Here is a 19,158-nt window from a genome sequence, read left to right as displayed (position 1 = left end):
TAATGGGTGCTAGGAAACAAAGATCATTGTCCTAGAAATTCTTCTGATTGTCTCACTTTCAGTATTTTTTTTTTTTAAGTGGTGTATCACACGGCTATGTTACACAATCTGGCTTCCCAGTTTACGCCTGCTTCATGATACCTGCTTCAAATCAACTTTTCCAGGTATAAGCTAAAATGGTGCAATGTTTTAGACAGAAAGGCTTAATGATGTCCTATTTAATGTTCTCTCGATGGAGGAAAATCAGCACAAGGACATCAGACTCCTATTCTGGGATCTCTGTAGATTGCTCGCATGTGCTGCTCCATTACACTTACCTAAAACTCCTCCTGTAGTTTCAGCTGGATACAGTATTCTCCCACACTTTTTGTCCTAAACACTTGGGATCAACATCTGTGTGTCCCTCATGCTAACACATGAGATAGGGGGCATGGCACAGAAGAACTCTTTGCCACTTCTTGTGAGGGCTTCCCACATTGTGGTCCCCGTGCTCTGGGGGATACTGGGACTACTTAGCTTCTGCTCTCCCTATGGAGTAACTTACTGAAATGGAGGAGGGACATGGGGCCAAAACCCCCTCCTCCACACCAGCCCACTGCGGAGCAACCTGTTCTGTTATGAAGCTTGAGGTAGATGGCTCGCACACCCCATCCAATGTATATGGTGCAGCCCTGGGAGAGATCATACTTTCCTAAAGCACCATTTTGATAGCACTTCTCATGGAGCAGTGCATGTCCACCCACCCTATGTAGAGCAGTGGTATAAATGCTACAATCTAGATTTTGGGGTAATGTTACTTTATACTTTTAAATGGTTGCCACTATCCACTTCAGAGAAAGCTGCGTTTCAGGGATGGATGAAGTGATCCATATATACTGTGGGTGGGTGGGTATATGCACACACTCAGCGCCCTCTGTGATCTCTGTGCATCTCTTTTACATGTTTGCCTTTCACTTTGAATATTAAACTTGAGCGACTTCTTTCATTGCCAGACTTCTAGATTAGTTTGAAACGGTGGGTCTCTTACTCTGTACTCATTGACACTAGTGTAAATAGAGAGTGAGTGGAGAATTTGGCCCTAGTGAAAATAACTCAGCTTACAAGGGGTCAGAGAAGTACCTGGTCTGTCATTTCTCAACAACAGAATTTCATTAGCTGCTAACAAAATTTTAAAGTTTATTTACCTTTTCTGTAATGCCTTTGCGGTGGCAATCAGCCCTCTCCCTCCCTCCCTGCCCCTCCAGGTGTTTCTTGTGGGTTCTTCTCCTGTTACTTAGTCAATGCTGGGGAAATGTCAGACAGCTTTAATCATATTAGCAGTCCAGTGAGATTTGGAAAAATAAGGCATTGTAAATGGGAACTCTATCCCCGTAGCTGTGTGAGTTAACTAATTTGTGGCAGTATTTGCCAGATTCCAGTAATGAACTCCTAGCATGCACGTGAAATGTTCGTGCCTGGCGGTATCACTGTCTCAACCAACTTTCTTCTGTATGAAGTCTTCCATACAAACTATAGCCCACACTACTTTGCAGGTAAATAAGAAAATATTAGGCAAGGGAAAAGCTTTCAGGCCTTGGCCTCCCTCAAACACATTTAGCTCAAATGGCAGGTGCCTGTGGTTTTGGAGCTGTTATATCCCTGGGAAGTTGCAAGTGACTAATATGTAGCTGAGTAACAAACCTGAACTTGTATCGTTCAAGTTACGTATATGGCCCTCATAGCTATAGTATATGAGCCCTCACAATCATTAATTAATTTTTTGCTCACAACCTCCTCTGCAAAGTGGTATCCCATTTTACAGCTGGGCAACTGAGGCATGGGTAGATGAAGTGACTTGCCCAAGATCACACAGGAAGTCTTGAATGAGCTGCGAGTTGAGCCCAGGTCTCACTAGTCCTGTGCCTTTCCACTCGACCACCCTTTCATATGCTGTCCTTAGCTATTGCTTATATGAAATCTTCTAAAGGAGAAAAACAGTGCTTCTCCAAAAATGTTGACTTTCTTTTAAATAGAAGAAGAAATAAAGATATTAAAATGTATGAGAGCTCTTGTGGTCCAGGTCAGGGGTCGGCAACCTCTGGCACGTGGCTCGCCAGGGTAAGCACCTTGGCAGGCTGGGCCAGTTTGTTTGCCTGCCGCGTCCACAGGTTTGGCCGATCGCAGCTTCCACTGGCCGTGGTTCGCCGCTCTAGGCCAATGGGGGTGGTGGGAAGCTGCGGCCAGCACATCCCTCAACCCGCACCGCTTCCCGCAGCCTCCATTGGCCTGCAGCATCGAACTGTGGCCAGTGGGAGCCGTGATCAGCCAAACCTGTGGACGTGATAGGTGTAAACAATGGCCCGGCCTGCCAGGGTGCGAACCCTGGTGAGCTGCGTGCCAGGGGTTGCTGACCCATGGTCCAGGTCAACCACCACTGAAAAACCATCTTCACAAAAGATGGTTTCCCTTGGGAGTGACCTGAATTTAGTCTGTAATAATGACACACAAATGTTGCTTTCTGACATGCCATTTCTTGTTCTTACAATTGTAATGCAGTTCATGTGGAGCCTTGAGAGAACTGGAATGTATCTTAATTAGCAATCTCTGATTTCCCAGATTTGTAATTAACAATCTTTGGTGTACCAGACGTGTTGCTGTGGCAACAGGGAGGAAATTATCAAGTGGTTGCTGTACTATATCAGGTACATTATTATTCCTTGTGTGCACTGTGCTTACTTAACAAAGCTGTTCTAGGGGGCAAACTGCCTTCTTCCTGTTATCATAACGGTGTTTAGCATAGATTTCAGTGTAGTCAAGAGCCATAATTAAGCATCCTTTATATGAAAGAGAGTGCCTTCCAATTGGAGTTTAGCTTCTGTAATGGGATTTGAAAGATGTCAAATGTGCATGGTATCCTCTAACAGTTTTATTTTAAAGGTGAGGCGTGATAGCTATCGTGATTCTTAAACTTCATTGGTTGCTCAGTTATATGGCAATCCTTAGAGGGAAGATCTTTTGTACTACAGCATAGTAATTGGGGCCCCAATCCCCCTCCAGCACCCAAACTCCCTCCCTCATAATTAACTGGCTTTTTTCACTTTCCAGCACCTCCCATTCCCCCCAAGATGCTAGATAAAACAGCTTTTACTGTATTTCCATGCTGTAATTAAGTTGCTCCTGAACCTTCTCTTTGGTAAGCTAAATAGATTAAACTCCTTGAGTCTGTTAGTGTTACTATAAGGCAGATTTTTTTGATCCTTTAATCATCCTTGTGTCTTTTTTCTGAACCCTCTCCAGTGAATCAACGTCCTTGTTGAATTGTGGTCACCAAACTTGGCACAGCAGGTTGCATCTGTGCCAAATGCTAGGGTAAAATAACCTCTTTACTCTTGCTTGATAGTCCCCTATTTATGCCTACAGGGATTGCATTAGCCCTTTTGACCACAGCATCGCACTGGGAGCTCATGTTCAACTGATTATCCACCACGACTCCCAAATCTTTTTCAAAGTCACTGCTTCCCAGGATACAGTCGTCCAATCCTGAAAGTATGGCCTACATTCTTTGTTCCTAGATGCATATATTTACATTCAGCCATATTAAAACCCATATTGTTTGCTTGCATCCAGCCTACCAAGTGATCCAGATAGCTCTGTATCAGTGTCCTGCCCTCTTCATTATTTACCACTCCCCCAGTTTTTGTGTAATCTACAAATTTTATCAATGATTTTGTTTTCTTCCACATCATTAATGAAAATGTTAAATAGTACAAGAACCAGTTACTATGGGACTCCACTAGAAAAAAATCTGTTCAATGATGATTCCTCATTTACAATTACATTTTGAGACATATCAGTAAACCAGCTTTTAATCCCTTTAATGTGTGTCATGTTAAATGGAGTAAAAGATGGCTAATTAATAGCCCTAACATCAAGGCAGTGCAAGGAGTTAAAGGTCCTGGCTCTACAAAGTTCCTGAGTACCCTCAATGCCACTTCTCTTAATGGGCCTAAATATGGATTTGGCTGCCTAGATCTAGGCACTTAAACAAAACCTCATTTGTTTGTTTTTAAATGTCCTGAATGTCTGATACTCAATTTCCACATCTGCTAAACGGGTTAGTAATATTTCCCTACCCACAAGGCTATTATGAGGTTCATTTGTTAATGCTATGCATTTTGTGATTGCACTCATGGAGAAGGCTCAAGAAATACTGTTCTCTCAGAATAGCTTCATGTCTGCCCATCATCTTCTCCATGTTGTGATGATTCTGCCTCCTACTCAGCGAAGTCTGTGATGTGACCAGTGACCTTGATGTAATGATTACTTGGGTATTCTCATTACACCAACCTGTCAAACTGAAGTATGCATTAGCACTTATTGGGTAGTGATTGTCAGGGAGGACCAGTCAGCCTGGAGCTTGTGAGGGGGCTCCTACAATACTACTTAGTGTGCAATGTAGTAATGTCCCACAGAATGCGGAATGTTAACCGTGTCCCCCAGACCCTATTCTCTGCTTCTCTGGCTCTGCAGACTGCAATTTATCTGCAAGGATACTTCTGAAGGTCCCAAAATAGAGTATATTAACCATATAGAACCTTACTTCTGTGGCCATAAAGGCCCTTACAAACATTAATGAATTAATCAAACCTTGCACAGCATCTTGGGAATACACAAATAATGTCGATGTGCCCATTTATAGTTGGAGTAACAGACAGGCTGTTGTCACTTCCTGTGGCAGTGCTAGAGAGAGAACAAGAACATTCTTATTCCCAGGTCTAGTCATGGAGCAACATTCCTTCCCTAATTGTGGTCCGTTAATGATGATTTTCTGCATTTGGGGCATGGCCCTTGGCTCCTGGAGTTTTATGCTGTGTAATGCTTATGTATTATTTTTTATTTATTATTGTGAAGCATTGTCATTGGGAGGCAGTGTGACCGGTGCTTAAGGCACTGGATAAAGATTTGAAAGACCTGGGTTCTAAACTCTCTGCTCTGCTGCTAATCTGCTGTATGACTTTGGACTAGTCTCTGTGCCTCTTTTTGCCTCCCCTTGCCCCCGGGCCTTTTGTCCATCTTGCCTATTTATAGTGTAAGCTATTCAGGGCAGGGATGGACTTTACTATGTGTCCATACAGTGTCTAGCACAATGGGATACTGACTTCAGTTGGGGTTGCTATGCTTTAATGTAGTACAAGTAAATAATAATTCCCGTTGCTTTCACAGATCCAGGCGAAATAGAGTCCCATTGTATTAAGTGCCATACATACATATAGTATGAGATAGGGTCAAAGAAGCTTACAATATCATTTGGCAAGAGAAAGGAAGTGCTGTTGTACAGATAGTGGACAGAGGCACAGAAAGATTGTGACTTTCCCAGGATCATTCAGGAAATTTGTAGCAAAACCAGAAATTGAACCCAGATCTCCTTGAGTTCCTACCTGGTGCCTTAACCACAAGCCCATCCTTCCTCTCCATGTAGCATGTGCTGTATTTGCTGTCACTCGCATGGAAGTGATCTGCTTCTACAAAAGCAAAAATAAAATGAGGTGAGCTTTAGGAAAGGGCCGATAATTGTTGAAATTACTCATCCTTTCTATTTACTGTGGAATGCAAAGGATGAGGAGGGGGAATGATGTTTGGTGACACATCAAAGGCCTAGTTTAAGCTGCAGAGACCCACGTGGGGAGTTAATCAGTCTGTATGAATGTACCCAAAAAATGCACCATAGGATTTAAAGTAAAAATGAAAAATTGCAAAGACTCTTTGCTTCTATGGCAGTGAGGAGGTTGCTACTTTGTTTTGGTGTTTTTAGGGAGAGATCCCTCTCTAATGAAAAATAATAGTGAAATCCAAAGTGCAAAGGTTTCTGGAGCTTTCAGTGTGGCACTAGGAAACAAAAAGAGACAGAGAAATAAAGTTGCCTCATACAAGACCCCATCTTACAAACTGCTGACCATCTTCTGTAAAATACTTGACTACCCACAGTTCCTGTTGATGTCAGTGGGAGCTGAGGGCACCCCAGCAACTTGCTGGAGGGACTCAGCAGCTGGATGATCAGGTTTGAAGTCCTTAGTAGCAGTGGTTGTGTTGACTTGGGTTAAAAGAGATTCTAGAGGCTTTTTTCTACAGGCAGTTTAGTACTAGAGAACTTGATAGTGTGGAGAATCTTACTCTGACAACACCCTTAGTATTACATCTCTTCTCTCCCCCAGATTACCTGCTTCTAGGGCTGAAGGGGCAGGTTTCTCTGCAGGCATTCTTTCCTGCAGCCTCTCACTGAGTGCCAACAGTGTATATTATTGCACCACCTATGAAAGCCAATTGAGATGTGGGTCCCATTGTGCTAGGCACTGTACAAACCTCATAATTCCCTGCCCCACAGAGCTTGCAATCTAAATAGGCAAGTCAGACAAAGGGTGGGAGGAGAAACAGTGACTCACCCAAAGTCACACAGTAGGTTAGGAGAATAGGCAAAGCTGGGAGTAGAACCCAGATCTCCTAATTCTCAGGCCAGTGTACTACTCCGTAGACCATGCTGCCTCCCATAATGGCATGGACAGGTGTGCCATGCTAATGAACAAGTGTCTGATGGTAGCAATCTGTGATCACTGCTACTTACAGGGGCTCTGTTCTCCCCCTGTAGGATAAGGATATTTGATGTGCAGCTCAGTGTGAGTTATGTATAGGAGATAGCAGGAAGTGAGTGTCCCTGGGCTGGATTTCATTTGCTGACCTATGGCGGAGCAGCTCTGTATCCTGTTACATTCATCTGAGTCATGTGGTGCCTCACAAAGATATTTTTGAGGGATGTCAGTCATCTTAATGGTATCTACTTCCCTCTACCACTCCCTGTATGCTGTAGCTTCAAACTGTAGTAGTGCTATTGTAAGTTTTTCTGTAGAACACGGTAGAGGATCTGGTATTCCCTGCATACTCTCCATTCATGAGTCTGGCTCTTTAAATGCACATGGCTGTTATCTAATGTAAATATGAAAATATTTCAGAATACATTTTTTAAGCGGTGTTACAAAACTGAGAACATTGACCTTTGGAAATGATTTTCAGCTAGTGCAGTTTTTCCTGTCACTTTCCCCATCTCCCCCACTCCTGCTCCTGCACAGTCTTGCTAACACCTATTGCAGAGGTCTAGCGAAAGCCATCTTACTGTCGGGTCCTTTTTCTCTGGTGGATCCAGAGACATGACGTCAGGGTGTGTTTCTGTGAAGCACACAGGATGTTGCAGCCAGCCAAGAGCTGTGTTTATGTTGATAACGTTACAAGTATTTCCTCTCTGTTTCCGAATCAGCAGGAGGAGAAGGAGTGGGGGAGGAGAGGCTCAGATTGCTCTGGCTTTGGGGAAGGATGCATGAGGCCTTTTATGTGAAGAACTCAGCACAGCACTGTCATTTATTTATGCTGCATTTGGGAAAAGGACTTATTTAAATAAAGGGACAGGAGAGATTCGCTCAGAGACAAGACTGACTTGCAAAGGTCTCATACCACATAGGAGCAGCAAAGAGTCCTGTGGCAGCTTATAGACTAACAGACGTTTTGGAGCGTGAGCTTTCGTGGTGAATACCCACATTCGTCAGATGCACGCATCTGACGAAGTGGGTATTCACCCACAAAAGCTCACGCTCCAAAACGTCTGTTAGTCTATATGGTGCCACAGGATTCTTTGCTGCTTTTACAGATCCAGACTAACATGGCTACCCCTCTGATACTTGATACCACATAGGGTGCTCTTTGTTGCTCTGCACTGTGGATCATTTTTTAAGGTGATGAAATAGCTTTGGCAAGTGATGGGAGCTGCTAATGTCTTCAACTAAGTCTTCTATTCAGTGATCTATCTGAGCATTTCTGAACCTTCTCCTCCCTGCGCAATCTGCTTGAGATTCAGCAACCTTTTTTTTTTAAAACGTGTCAAGGGGGCTGTTAAAGCAGACAGCTGCATTACAACTGATGTAATCCTAAACCATGTCTGAGCTGTGTTAGCTAACTCAGCTGTACAGGCAAGGCGGGACTTACATCATTTTGTCATCTTCTAATGGCCTTTCTAGCAATTGCCCACAGGGCCATTCCAGGAATTGGTATGTGTCTTTGATGTAAGTGCCTGTAGCCCTCATCAATACAGTGATAATGGCTATGTATGGAGAGCATTCTCTTTGCTGTCATTGTGCAGTCTGATTTCATCCCTGTCTTCAGTTAGTGAGGAATCAAAAAGAAAAAGTCCAGTGCCTTATGAACCTCATTCCACCACAGGAGGAGGCAGCCTGATCCAGTAGACAGGATGTTATACTTCGATTCAGGACTCCTGGGTTCTATTCCTGATTCGTTGTGACTTCGGACAAAATTTCACCTCTCTGTACCTCAGTTTCCCCATCTATAAGATGGGGATAATATGTAAAGCCCTTTGAGATTTATGGATTAAAACCCCTATATAAGTGGTGGTCGTTAATATTATATCTGATAGCATATTGTCAAATGAGGTGGTAATTGTTTGCAACCAGACTTCATTCAAACTCCAACTGAGGATTTTTTAGGGCAGGTAGAAGAGCCAGGGGCTCCATGTAGTTCCTTAGGAACTTCGCTACTGCTATTGATTTTTCTTGGAAGATGCTTAGATGCTATCGGTAGGCAGGACTATAAAACCCTAAGATACATATCTAGTTTTATACATTCACCCACATATCTGAGCTGTTAGCAGCAAGGGACTGAGAATCTGAACACATAGGTTCTATTTCTGCTTTGTCACTGACTTACCAAGTGACGTTGGGCAAATAATGCCATTGTTCCTTCATTCAGTGTGCTTAGGCGTGCAACAAGAAGGCATCCAATTTGATGAAAAATGGGAACAGTCCAAAATTCCTTTCTGTTGATATAAGAAGTGGTGATGGGAGGTGCAATATACGCATTTTCCTTTGATCAGTGAGATATGCGTTGCATAGAGAGACTTAAAGAGCAGAAATGCCATGTGAGTACTAAGTGGTGTTTCAGTGTGAATAGGAAGCCTCCCGGATACAGTGATTCATCTGTTCATCTTTGTACAAAATGTTACTCTAAATCCAGTGTTGGCATATGTGAGTAAATGCCAAATATGTTTTAAAAATGAAAGGTGGGGGAGAGGAAAGAGACTTCCCTGTCTTATTTGCCTGGAATAAGCATCTCGTCAGATTGTGTGGTGGAGGAACCACATACCTTGCAATCTGTGAAAACTCCAGAGCTCGCAGGTTGCCCTGCTGGGTTCCTTTTGGCTGCCCCTGATCTTTAATCATGCACTTCTTCACAAGTGTTGGAGAATTCATTTTCCAGCAGCTGAATCATTATGGCATGTGTGGTCTGGCTTTGTGGCCAAACCTATGTTGAATTTGCCCTCCTCTGGAGGGGCACACTAGTGTATGGGTGGAGGTGTGAAGTTGAGGCTAATTTCACAACATGGATTTGTCGTCAACAAGCCATGTCAAACCAGCCTACCTTAATTCTTGGACAGGGTTACTGGCCTAGTGGATGGGGAGAAGCAGTAGACATGATATCTTGATTTTAGTAAGGCTTTTGACACAGTCCCACATGACATTCTCATAAACAAATTAGGGAAATGCGGTCTAGATTAAATTAATATAGGGTGGATGCACAACTTGTTCAAAGACCGTACTCAAAGTAATTATCATAGTTTGTGGTCAAACTAGGAGGACATGTCTAGTAGGGTCCCGTGAAGGTTGGTTCTGAGTCTGGTACTATTAAATATTTTCATTAATCACTTGGATAACAGAGTGGAGATTATGCTTATAAGATTTAGAGATAAAACAAAGCGGTGGAGGGGTTTCAAGCACTTTGAAGCGTAGGATTAGAATTCAAAATGACCGTGACAAATTGGCTAATTGGTCTGAATTCGACAAGATGAAATTCAATAAAGATAAGGGCAAAGTACAAGGGAGTCGCATCTTACTCAAGGGTTAGATTCTGAAGTCAGCACGTAAGGCGAAAATCATGTATAGTCAAACGCTCATTGAGTGGAATGGCAGGTGGAATTGCCCACACTACAGGTACAGTATTTAAATTGTTGTTTTTCTCTTTTTTTTGTTGTTTTGCCGAGTGCATATAGTTAAAATCTCGTAAGTTAAATGCGCCTGTGATGTGACTCCACTGTACTTAGGGAGGAAAAATCAAATGCCTAACTACAAAATGTGAATAACTGGCTAGACAAAAGAACTACTTAGAAGGATTAGGGGGAGGAGATTATAGTGGATCACAAATTGAATAGGAGTCAACACTGTAATACAGTTGCAAAAAAAGTGAATATCATCTTGCAGTGTATGGGAGAGTTGAGAGGTAATTGTCACACTCTAACCAGCACTGGTGAGGCCTCAGTGGCTGTACTCTGTCCAGTTCTGGGTGCCACACTTCAGGAAATATGTGAACAAATTAGAGAGAATCCAAAGCAGAACAACAAAAATGATAACAAGTTTAGAAAACCTGACCTATCAGGAAAGGTTAAAAACTGGGCCTGTTTAGTCTTGAAAAAAGAAGAGGCTGAAGGGCAACCTGATACTTCTTCAGATATGTTAAGGATTGTTCTAAAGAGGGCTGTGATGAAACGTTGTCCATATCCACTGAAGGTAGGACAAGAAATAATGGGCTTCCTCTACAGCAGTGCTACTCAAAGTGGTGGTCCGTGGACCGGTGCTGGTCCTGGAGCCATTGGCTGCTGGTCCGTGGCAAGTTTCCAGGAAAGAGAGAGAGAAATAATAGTATAATTTAAAAATCACACCAGAATTCCACCAAGAATAATTATCAGTTGATAAAAGTTGACAATATTAAATATTATATTTTCAGAAGCACATATTACAATATTGATAAATAAACAAAATAAAGTCTGCTGATTTTTATTTTATTCATTATATTGTTTCTGATATAAATAATATTACTACAAATGTTCAAATAATATTTTCTTGGATCTAGTCATTCTATACTGTCCGCCCAGATGCACAGCCTTTCTGTCAGTCTTCAGTGTATTTAAATGGGAACATCTCTGCATGTGCGCCACACTCCCATTCCAATTAATATAGTGAAGAATGGTAGTTTTTCTGATCTGATATGATACATGCCTATGTAAAAACGATGATGATATGGCATAAATATGGTATCAGTCCCTGGCACATTGGAGGGGAAAAAAACTGCCAATCCATCACATCAGATAGTTTGAGAAGCACTGCTCTACAGCAAGGGAGATTGAGGTTAGATATTAGGAAAAACTTTTTAACTATGAGGCTAGTTAAATACTGGAATAGGTTTCCAAGGGAGGTTGTGGAATTCCCATCATTGGAGGCTTTTTAAGAACAGGTTGGACAAACGCTTGTCCGGTGGCCTGAGCGCAGAGAGCTAGACTAGATAACTTCTTGAGGTGCCTTCCAGCTCTGCATTTCTATGATTCTGTGTTCCTTCCGCACTGTCTTCATTACTTGTGATCAGTTACAGACTAGTAATTCATACTGAGAAAAGTAAATGGCTGTGCGAGATGGCAGTAGTGAAAAAAGTCTTTGTGATTCAACCTGACACCAGGTGGGGTTTTCCTGCTTTTGGTTTCCTTGCAGAATGGAAGCTTGCATGGTTTATGGTGATGTTTGCTCACATTCACGTGCCTTTGAAGTAAAGAGAAGCCTGAGACAAAAGCCTCACTCCAACCCCCAGCCCCCAGAAGTTTGGGAAAGTTAGGATCTGTATACAAACAGTGTGGCTTAGGACCATCTCTGCTCTGGAATGAAATTGCTTTTCTGTGTGTTTTTTGCATTAAAATCCTATAGTTTAGCATAGTCTTGGTGTAAACATGGGGAATCTGAATACTTCTAGATGCTTCAAGGGAGAAGCTATAACTAGAATGGTCGCATTGAGCATATGATGCTTCTTGCTTTATACCTGTGCTCCAGGATCTGCACTGGTTTACAGTTACATGTAAAAGAGTTGGTTGTAACCCTAAAAGCCTTAAAAGGTTTAGCTTCAGAATTTTTGAGGTCTTACCTACAATAGAGAATTAAACCAGTTGTACTAACCCAGTTTCAGCACTAGCTGTTCAATGTATATGCATTATCCATGCCTGAACCAGTTGAATGCATCCATATTAGCCCTGGCCTAAACCCTTTCAGATGTAATGTTTTCTGGGTAGCTATCCCACAATTCCTGGCTTGGCTTCCAGAAGCAGTGCATTCTGGGAGATGTTGCAAGACCACCAGTTGAATCATTTCAGCTTGCCTCTGTTCACGCTGGCACTAAACTGTTTCAGACTGAACTGGCTAAGCTTTAACCAGTTATTAAACCTGCTGAAAGTCTAGCTGTTCCAACTGGTTATGAAGCCATTTGGGGCACAGTCTTGTGTGTGGATGCAATGTGTTCTAAGTTATTTGCTCTCACTACGGCAGACCAGGTCACAGAGATGTCATCTTCCCTGTGTGATACCAGAGTAGTTCAGATCACTTGGTGTGCTCAAGCTAGCAATCCACAATTTAATCAAGAGGGGCTGGCAGCAGAGTGACTTCAATGAAGGGTCCTTGTCTCTAGAACTAAATCCCCACATTGGTCTAGCAGATCCTGGGTTTGTTGACCTTTAGGTCATCCTGCAAGTTTGATTTCTGCAAGGCTTTCTGTGGGAAAGAGGGTCGAGTGGGTGGTACCGGATGATGTGAGAGTCCCAGTTTGAGTGGGGCTGGGAGGACCTTGTATTTTGGACATTGTTTCTAGTGTGTTTATGATTTCAGTGTTGTCTGGGTGCCCAGAGCTTGGGATGGGCCCAGATTGAAACAGAGCAAAATAAATACATTGAGAACAGATGTCATAGGAGAAGGGAAAAAATAGGCTGAACATCAAGAGTTAAACCTTCTCTGGCAATGAGGTGACTTAATCAGTAGAATGGTCTGTCAGTTAAGGAAAGCGATGGAAACTTTGTCCCAGGAGACATTGAAAATTAAACTGGACAAATGCCAAAAGCATGTACTACAGGGAATTACCCTGCAATGGAAACTGATGAACTAAATGGGATCTAGTAGGTCCTCTCCATCTCTGGCTTTTGTGAGCCAACTGAATTGGGCTTTTAGATTAATTTGTACTAATATTAAACAGCAGGTCCAAAACCCAAGCAGATTAAAATGCAATTACTGAATTTACTAGTCTCTAGTTCAGAGGGCCTCAGTGAGGAGCAGTGTACTTTAGTGGACACTGGACTGGACTGGGATTCAAGAGACTTGGGTTCTGTTCCTTTGCTAGCCAACAGGGTGACCTTAGACACCGCTCTGTTCCTCAGTTTCCCCACCAGTAAAATAGGGGTAATGATATTTCCTTTTGTTAAGCTGTTTAAGTTCTACTAGGGAAAAGCTTTATATAAGAGCAAAGTTTTATCAGTAACTGTATTGGACAAAGCCATGGAGACTATTCTGTAGAGTGCAATCCTACACATGTTCCTTGCATGTGATGGAGCAGAGAGATGGACTGACCTTAGTAGTAGGATGTTTCCATCTCAGTCTTCAATCCTCCTGGATGTAGGAGTGAGTAGTGGTTGGTAATGCAACCTGTGATTGAGCTGATATGGGGAAGTGCCACAGGATTTCTAACACAGCATGTTCACTTTTTTCCCCAGGTCAACATGGATTCGTGGTTTTTTGTCCTTTTGCTTGGAAGTGGCCTGACATGTCTAGGTGGGCACATCGTTACCTCAGGTGAGACATGTTCATTGCTTCCTCTCCTGGTTGTAAACAGTAGTCGGGATTGAATGAGAAGATCCTCAAATCCTTAGTGACTTACTGTCCTCATCCCCTTAATTACCTGCCAGGAAGAAGTCTCTGGCAGGAGTTGCAGATGGTAGAAGATAATGCTGGGCCTGCAAACATCAAAGATCCTCACTTATTGTGTTTTTGTGTGTTTTTTTTAATTAGTCATGCTCATAGTTAAGGTATCAAAGGCAGGGGATAATATGTCTAAAACATCTGCTCTTGTATTGCCCTTATTGCAGTATCCAAAGCCATCTCCATACTGTGGGATTGGTTTTTTTGCACTGATGTAGCTACAGTAGTGTAAATCTCAAGTGTACATGGGATTCAAGATGGGGCTTCCATTAGTGTGACATACCCAGTGACCTACTGAGATAAGATATATTGGTGCAGGCCCCATTGTGCACCGGTGCCATGTGTTTATATTGAGGATTTGCACCAATGTAATGTATCAGTGAAGTTCGACTATGCAAATTCCCCAAGGCTAAGCAAGCCCTATATCAGGGATTGGCAGCCTTTCAGAAGTGGTGTGCCGAGTCTTCATTTATTCACTTTAATTTAAGGTTTCACGTGCCAGTAATACATTTAAACGTTTTTTAGGTTTCTCTCTATAAGTCAATATATAATATAACTAAACTACTGTTGTAGGTAAAGTAAACAAGGTTTTCAAAATGTTTACGAAGCTTAATTTAAAATTAAATTAAAATGCTGATCTTAAGCCGCAGGCCTGCTCAGCCCACTCCCTGTGTGGGGTTCCGTTCACCTAGGCCAGCAGCGGGCTGAGTGGGGCCTATGGCCAGAACCCCAGGTTGGCAGCGGGCTGAGCGGGGCCGGCAGCTGGAATCCCAGCTGGCAAGGGGCCGGCAGCCAGCACCCCAGACCAGTGGCTGGCTGAGCGGGGCCAGCACCCCAGAACAGCAGGGGGCTGAGCTGCTCAGCCTGCTGCCAGCCTGGGGTTCCGTCCCTGCCCACATACAGTGAGTACCTACCTTCTCTCTGGTTCTGGCCCATTCTCTTCCCCTCTCTCTCTGCACTGAGCTGAGGGTGGGAGTGGACCGAGCACAGGGCTGGGGGTGAAGGATCTGGCCAGGAGCTAGAATGAGGGAGGGGGCTCAGGGTTGGGGCAGGAGGTTTGGGTGTGGGGGCACTTACCTGGGCAGCTCCCATTTGGTGCAAGGGATGCAGGCTGGAATGGGGGGTGTGCAGGAGCTCCCATTTGGTGCTCAGGGTAGGGGGTGCGAATGTGGGGGGTGCAAGAGTCAGGGCATGGAGTGTGGGGAGTGCAGGCATCAAGGCGGGGGCGTGTGAGGGGGTGCAAGAGTCAACATGGTGTCTGTAAAGGGTAATCGTATCTTACTAATCTATTAGAGTTCTTTGAAGGGGTCAACAAACATGTGGACAAGGGGGATCCAGTAGACATAGTGTACTTAGATTTCCAGAAAGCCTTTGACAAGGACCCTCACCAAAGGCTCTTACGTAAATTAAGTTGTCATGGGATAAAAGGGAAGGTCCTTTCATGAATTGAGAACTGGTTAAAAGACAGGGAACAAAGGGTAGGAATTAATGGTAAATTCTCTGAATGGAGAGGGGTAACTAGTGGTGTTCCCCAAGGGTCAGTCCTAGGACCAATTCTATTCAATGTATTCATAAATGATCTGGAGAAAGGGGTAAACAGTGAGGTGGCAAAGTTTGCAGATGATACTGAACTACTCAAGATAGTTAAGACCAAAGCAGATTGTGAAGAACTTAAAAAAGATCTCACAAAACTAAGTGATTGGGCAACAAAATGGCAAATGAAATTTAATGTGGATAAATGTAAAGTAATGCACATTGGAAAAAATAACCCCAACTTATACATACAATATGATGGGGGCTAATTTAGCTACAACGAGTCAGGAAAAAGATCTTGGCATCATCATGGATAGTTCTCTGAAGATGTCCATGCAGAGGCGGTCAAAAAAGCAAACTGGATGTTAGGAATCATTGAAAAGGGGATAGAGAATAAGACTGAGAATATATTCTTGCCCATATATAAATCCATAGTATACCCACATCTCGAATACTGTGTATGGATGTGGTCTCCTCACCTCAAAAAAGATATTCTAGCACTAGAAAAGGTTCAGAAAAGGGCAACAAAAATGATTAGGGGTTTGGAGAGGGTCCCATACGAGGAAAGATTAAAGAGGCTAGACCTCTTCAGCTTGGAAAAGAGGAGACTAAGGGGGGATATGATAGAGGTATATAAAATCATAAGTGATGTTGAGAAAGTGGATAAGGAAAAGTTATTTACTTATTCCCATAATACAAGAACTAGGGGTCACCAAATGAAATTAATAGGTAGCAGGTTTAAAACAAATAAAAAGAAGTTCTTCTTCACGCAGCGCACAGTCAACTTGTGGAACGCCTTACCTGAGGAGGTTGTGAAGGCTGGGACTATAACAATGTTTAAAAGTGAACTGGATAAATTCATGGTGGCTAAGTCCATAAATGGCTATTAGCCAGGAAAGGTAAAGAATGGTGTCCCTAGCCTCTGTTCATCAGAGGATGGAGATGGATGGCAGGAGAGAGATCACTTGATCATTGCCTGTTAGCTTCACTCCCTCTGGGGCATCTGAAATTGGCCACTGTCGGTAGACAGATACTGGGCTAGATGGACCTTTGGTCTGACCCGGTACAGCTGTTCTTATGTTCTTATGTAGGGATGAGGTCATGAGGGGGATGCAGGGAGCTAGGGTGCAGGGGTCGGCAGAGGTCTGGGGGCGTATGAGAGGCATACAGACAGAGCATGGGATGTGAGGGGGCTGGGTATGTGTGGAGGGTGCAGGAATCAAGGATGGGGTTGTGGTGGGCGGGTGCAGGGGTCAGCGCAGAGGGCTGTGGGGGATGGGCTGAGATCAGGGGGGTGCTCCCAGCCCCCTGCCCTGAGCCACTCACGGCAGGGGGCTGGGGGGATACGCCCTGCTCCTGCCTCCTTACCAGTCTGAGCAGTGAGGGTGCTGGGGCTGCTCTTCTCCCCTCCCTCACAGGGGCCATCGGCGGCAGGGAGGGAGAGGAGGCAGGGCTCCACGCAGCATGCTGGGGGAAGGGTCGGGGGAGGGGGAAGCTTGGCTGCCAGTGGAGCCTGCCGTACAGCAGCAGCCGGCAGGACCAAGCTTATTTCTGCCCCCTGTCCCCTCCAGAGAGAGCAGGGAGTGGAGAAGAGCGGGCTGGGTCGGGCAGCATTTTTAATGGCACACTGCTGCCTGCCGGGGTCCGGCTCAGCCCACTGACAGGGCTTGGCAGCAGGCTGAGTGGGACCCCGGCAGGAGCAGCATGCCATTAAAAATCAGCTTGTGTGCTGTCTTTGGCACACGTGCCATAGGTTGCCGACCCCTGCCCTATATGCTGATTAACCAGTCTTACCAATGATCCCACTGAGAATTCTTTCTTTCCAGACCCTAAATCTAGAATGTGTTTAGAGACACTGAGATTGAGTCCATGTGTGTGCATCGGATGCATCTGTCACTGCCAGTGCATGCAAGGTGATAGGTGTTTCAGGCATACACAGATACTGTATCAGCAGGGTTTATGCAAATTTTTTATAATCCTTAGTTCATTGATTCCATTCAGGTGGACAATCCTGATTGCCTGATGGGGCAGGAGGGAAGTTTTACCCCCCAGTGTGCTGGCTGGAACTCTCCGAGGCATTTTTTGCCTTACTCTGAAGCATTTTTTAGTGGGCACATCCCACTTGACCAAAATTCTGCAATTGTGGATGATGGACTTGGGTGGCTTTTGTGCCTTCCTTTTGGCAATATTGCCCTGCTGATCTTACTGCCATGACAGGGAATATAGTGGGAGGTCATCTTTTTCTCCATTCAGACCCTCCCCCAGTGCCAAGTGAAACTATATTTGGACTATGTTAACTCAGTGCAAACATTTGCTGTGTCAAATGAAAGCTGAGGTCAAATAAAAGCTGCATTTAATACTGAAAACTTGCCTTTTAAATAATCTGTGGCTGAGAGTGAATGGGAAAGATTGAGATTGTCACACATCCCTGGTTGCCTAGAGCCAGACCCAGCTCCCATTGAAACCACTGGAAAGACTCCCAGGGATTTCAACGGGAGCTGGATCAGACACCTACCAATCAATGAACTCCTGCAGTTCAGATGCAGGGTCTAATTCTCCTTTTACACCAGTGGTGTTTGACTGAAGTCAATGGAGTTATACTGAAGTAAAGCCAGAGGAAAATTGGTCTCATTTGGTGTTCCCAGGTTCAGCTGCCCCAGTGCTGGGGAGGGGAAGGAATAAAAGGACATTGGAGATTATCTTGTGCTTTACTTCCAGTGCCACCGTCCACAGAGCACACCTCTGCCATGCATTCCGTGAAAGCCTCTACATCAGAGCCAGATGGCAGAAAGGGCACTAGTCCAGACAATCTGAACGCTAGCTCCCTAGCGACCGTACCTACCATGGTGCCTACTACCACGCAAGCCCCAAAGCTCCCTCTGAACACCACTGTCAGTTCGCTGGGCAATGAAACCCACACCATGAGGACAGCTGTGTCTGCACCTGGGTCCACCTCCAGTCCACCCAGCACGATGTCTTCTGCTGCACAAACAGCTTCAGAAGATGTAAAGACAGGGACCACAGTGGGGAACATCACTATGGCAGTAACTTCTCCAGAAACCATTGTCACTTCAGGTATGGCAAGGACACTTTTCATTCCCTCCTCTTCTTCCCTGTGGTCCAGGCCCCTCGCCCCTTTAATACTTGGCTTTATTCTCTTTTCTTCTGTTTCCTGAGAATATTTGGAAAGGAGAAGTAAACTTTTTAGGGCCAGCTCCCCAGCTGGTGTAGACTGGTCCCTCTCCCCTGAAATGAGTGGAGCAAAGTTGACTTGCACCAGCTGATGATCTGATAGGGAAACAAAACAGGCTGTCCCCAGAGAAGAACAGTGGTATGTGGCTAAGGCACAGAATTGGGATGCCAGGAGTCCTGATTTCTCTTCTGATTTCTGCCACGTGTTTTGGGCCAGTCACATCACCACTGTCTCTTTCCTCATCTGTAAAAAGGTTCTGGTGATACCCAGTCCCAAGGGTTGCAAAGTCATTTTTTAAAAGAACACATAAGCAAGAAAAAAACTCAATGGGATCCTGCTCAGCTGAAGTTCTTTAATGATCTAAAGGGAGATATTATCACTGTGTATTTGTATTTTGATGGCACGTAAGGACCTCAGTCAGGGAGCAGGGACTCCTCATGCTGGGCAACATTCAAACACATATGAAAAACACAGTCCCTGCCCCAAAGAGCTGATGATCTAGGTCACAGTTCTGAATGGGATCCAAGAAGGAATTGCCCAGGAAAGGGATCAGGGCCCCCTAACAGTATTTATTGAACAAGCACATAACACAATGGCAGTCCCTGCTGCAAAGAGCTTACAGTA

The 19,158-nt window shown here is 44.2% G+C and overlaps 1 protein-coding gene across 3 annotated transcripts in view; it reads left to right on the top strand.

Moving 5' to 3' along the window:
- The window catches only part of PTPRA (protein tyrosine phosphatase receptor type A), a 244,648-nt gene that overhangs the window by 175,153 nt on the left and 50,337 nt on the right, over nt 1–19,158 (top strand). Inside the window, exons 3-6 of one of the 3 annotated variants that reach the window (XM_030563063.1) lie at nt 2,596–2,681; nt 3,277–3,348; nt 13,604–13,682; nt 18,060–18,416. In XM_030563063.1, the coding sequence (XP_030418923.1) occupies nt 13,610–13,682; nt 18,060–18,416 (430 nt within the window). In that variant the 5' untranslated portion in view covers nt 2,596–2,681; nt 3,277–3,348; nt 13,604–13,609. The remainder of the gene's footprint in view (nt 1–2,595; nt 2,682–3,276; nt 3,349–13,603; nt 13,683–18,059; nt 18,417–19,158) is intronic. The other 2 variants (XM_030563064.1, XM_030563062.1) reach the window with 2 other exon arrangements.

Source organism: Gopherus evgoodei, chromosome 5 (genome assembly GCF_007399415.2).
Source record: "Gopherus evgoodei ecotype Sinaloan lineage chromosome 5, rGopEvg1_v1.p, whole genome shotgun sequence".
Classification (NCBI taxonomy): domain Eukaryota; kingdom Metazoa; phylum Chordata; order Testudines; family Testudinidae; genus Gopherus; species Gopherus evgoodei.
Note: the sequence above shows the minus strand (reverse complement) of the source record. Positions and strands in the feature narration are given on the sequence as shown.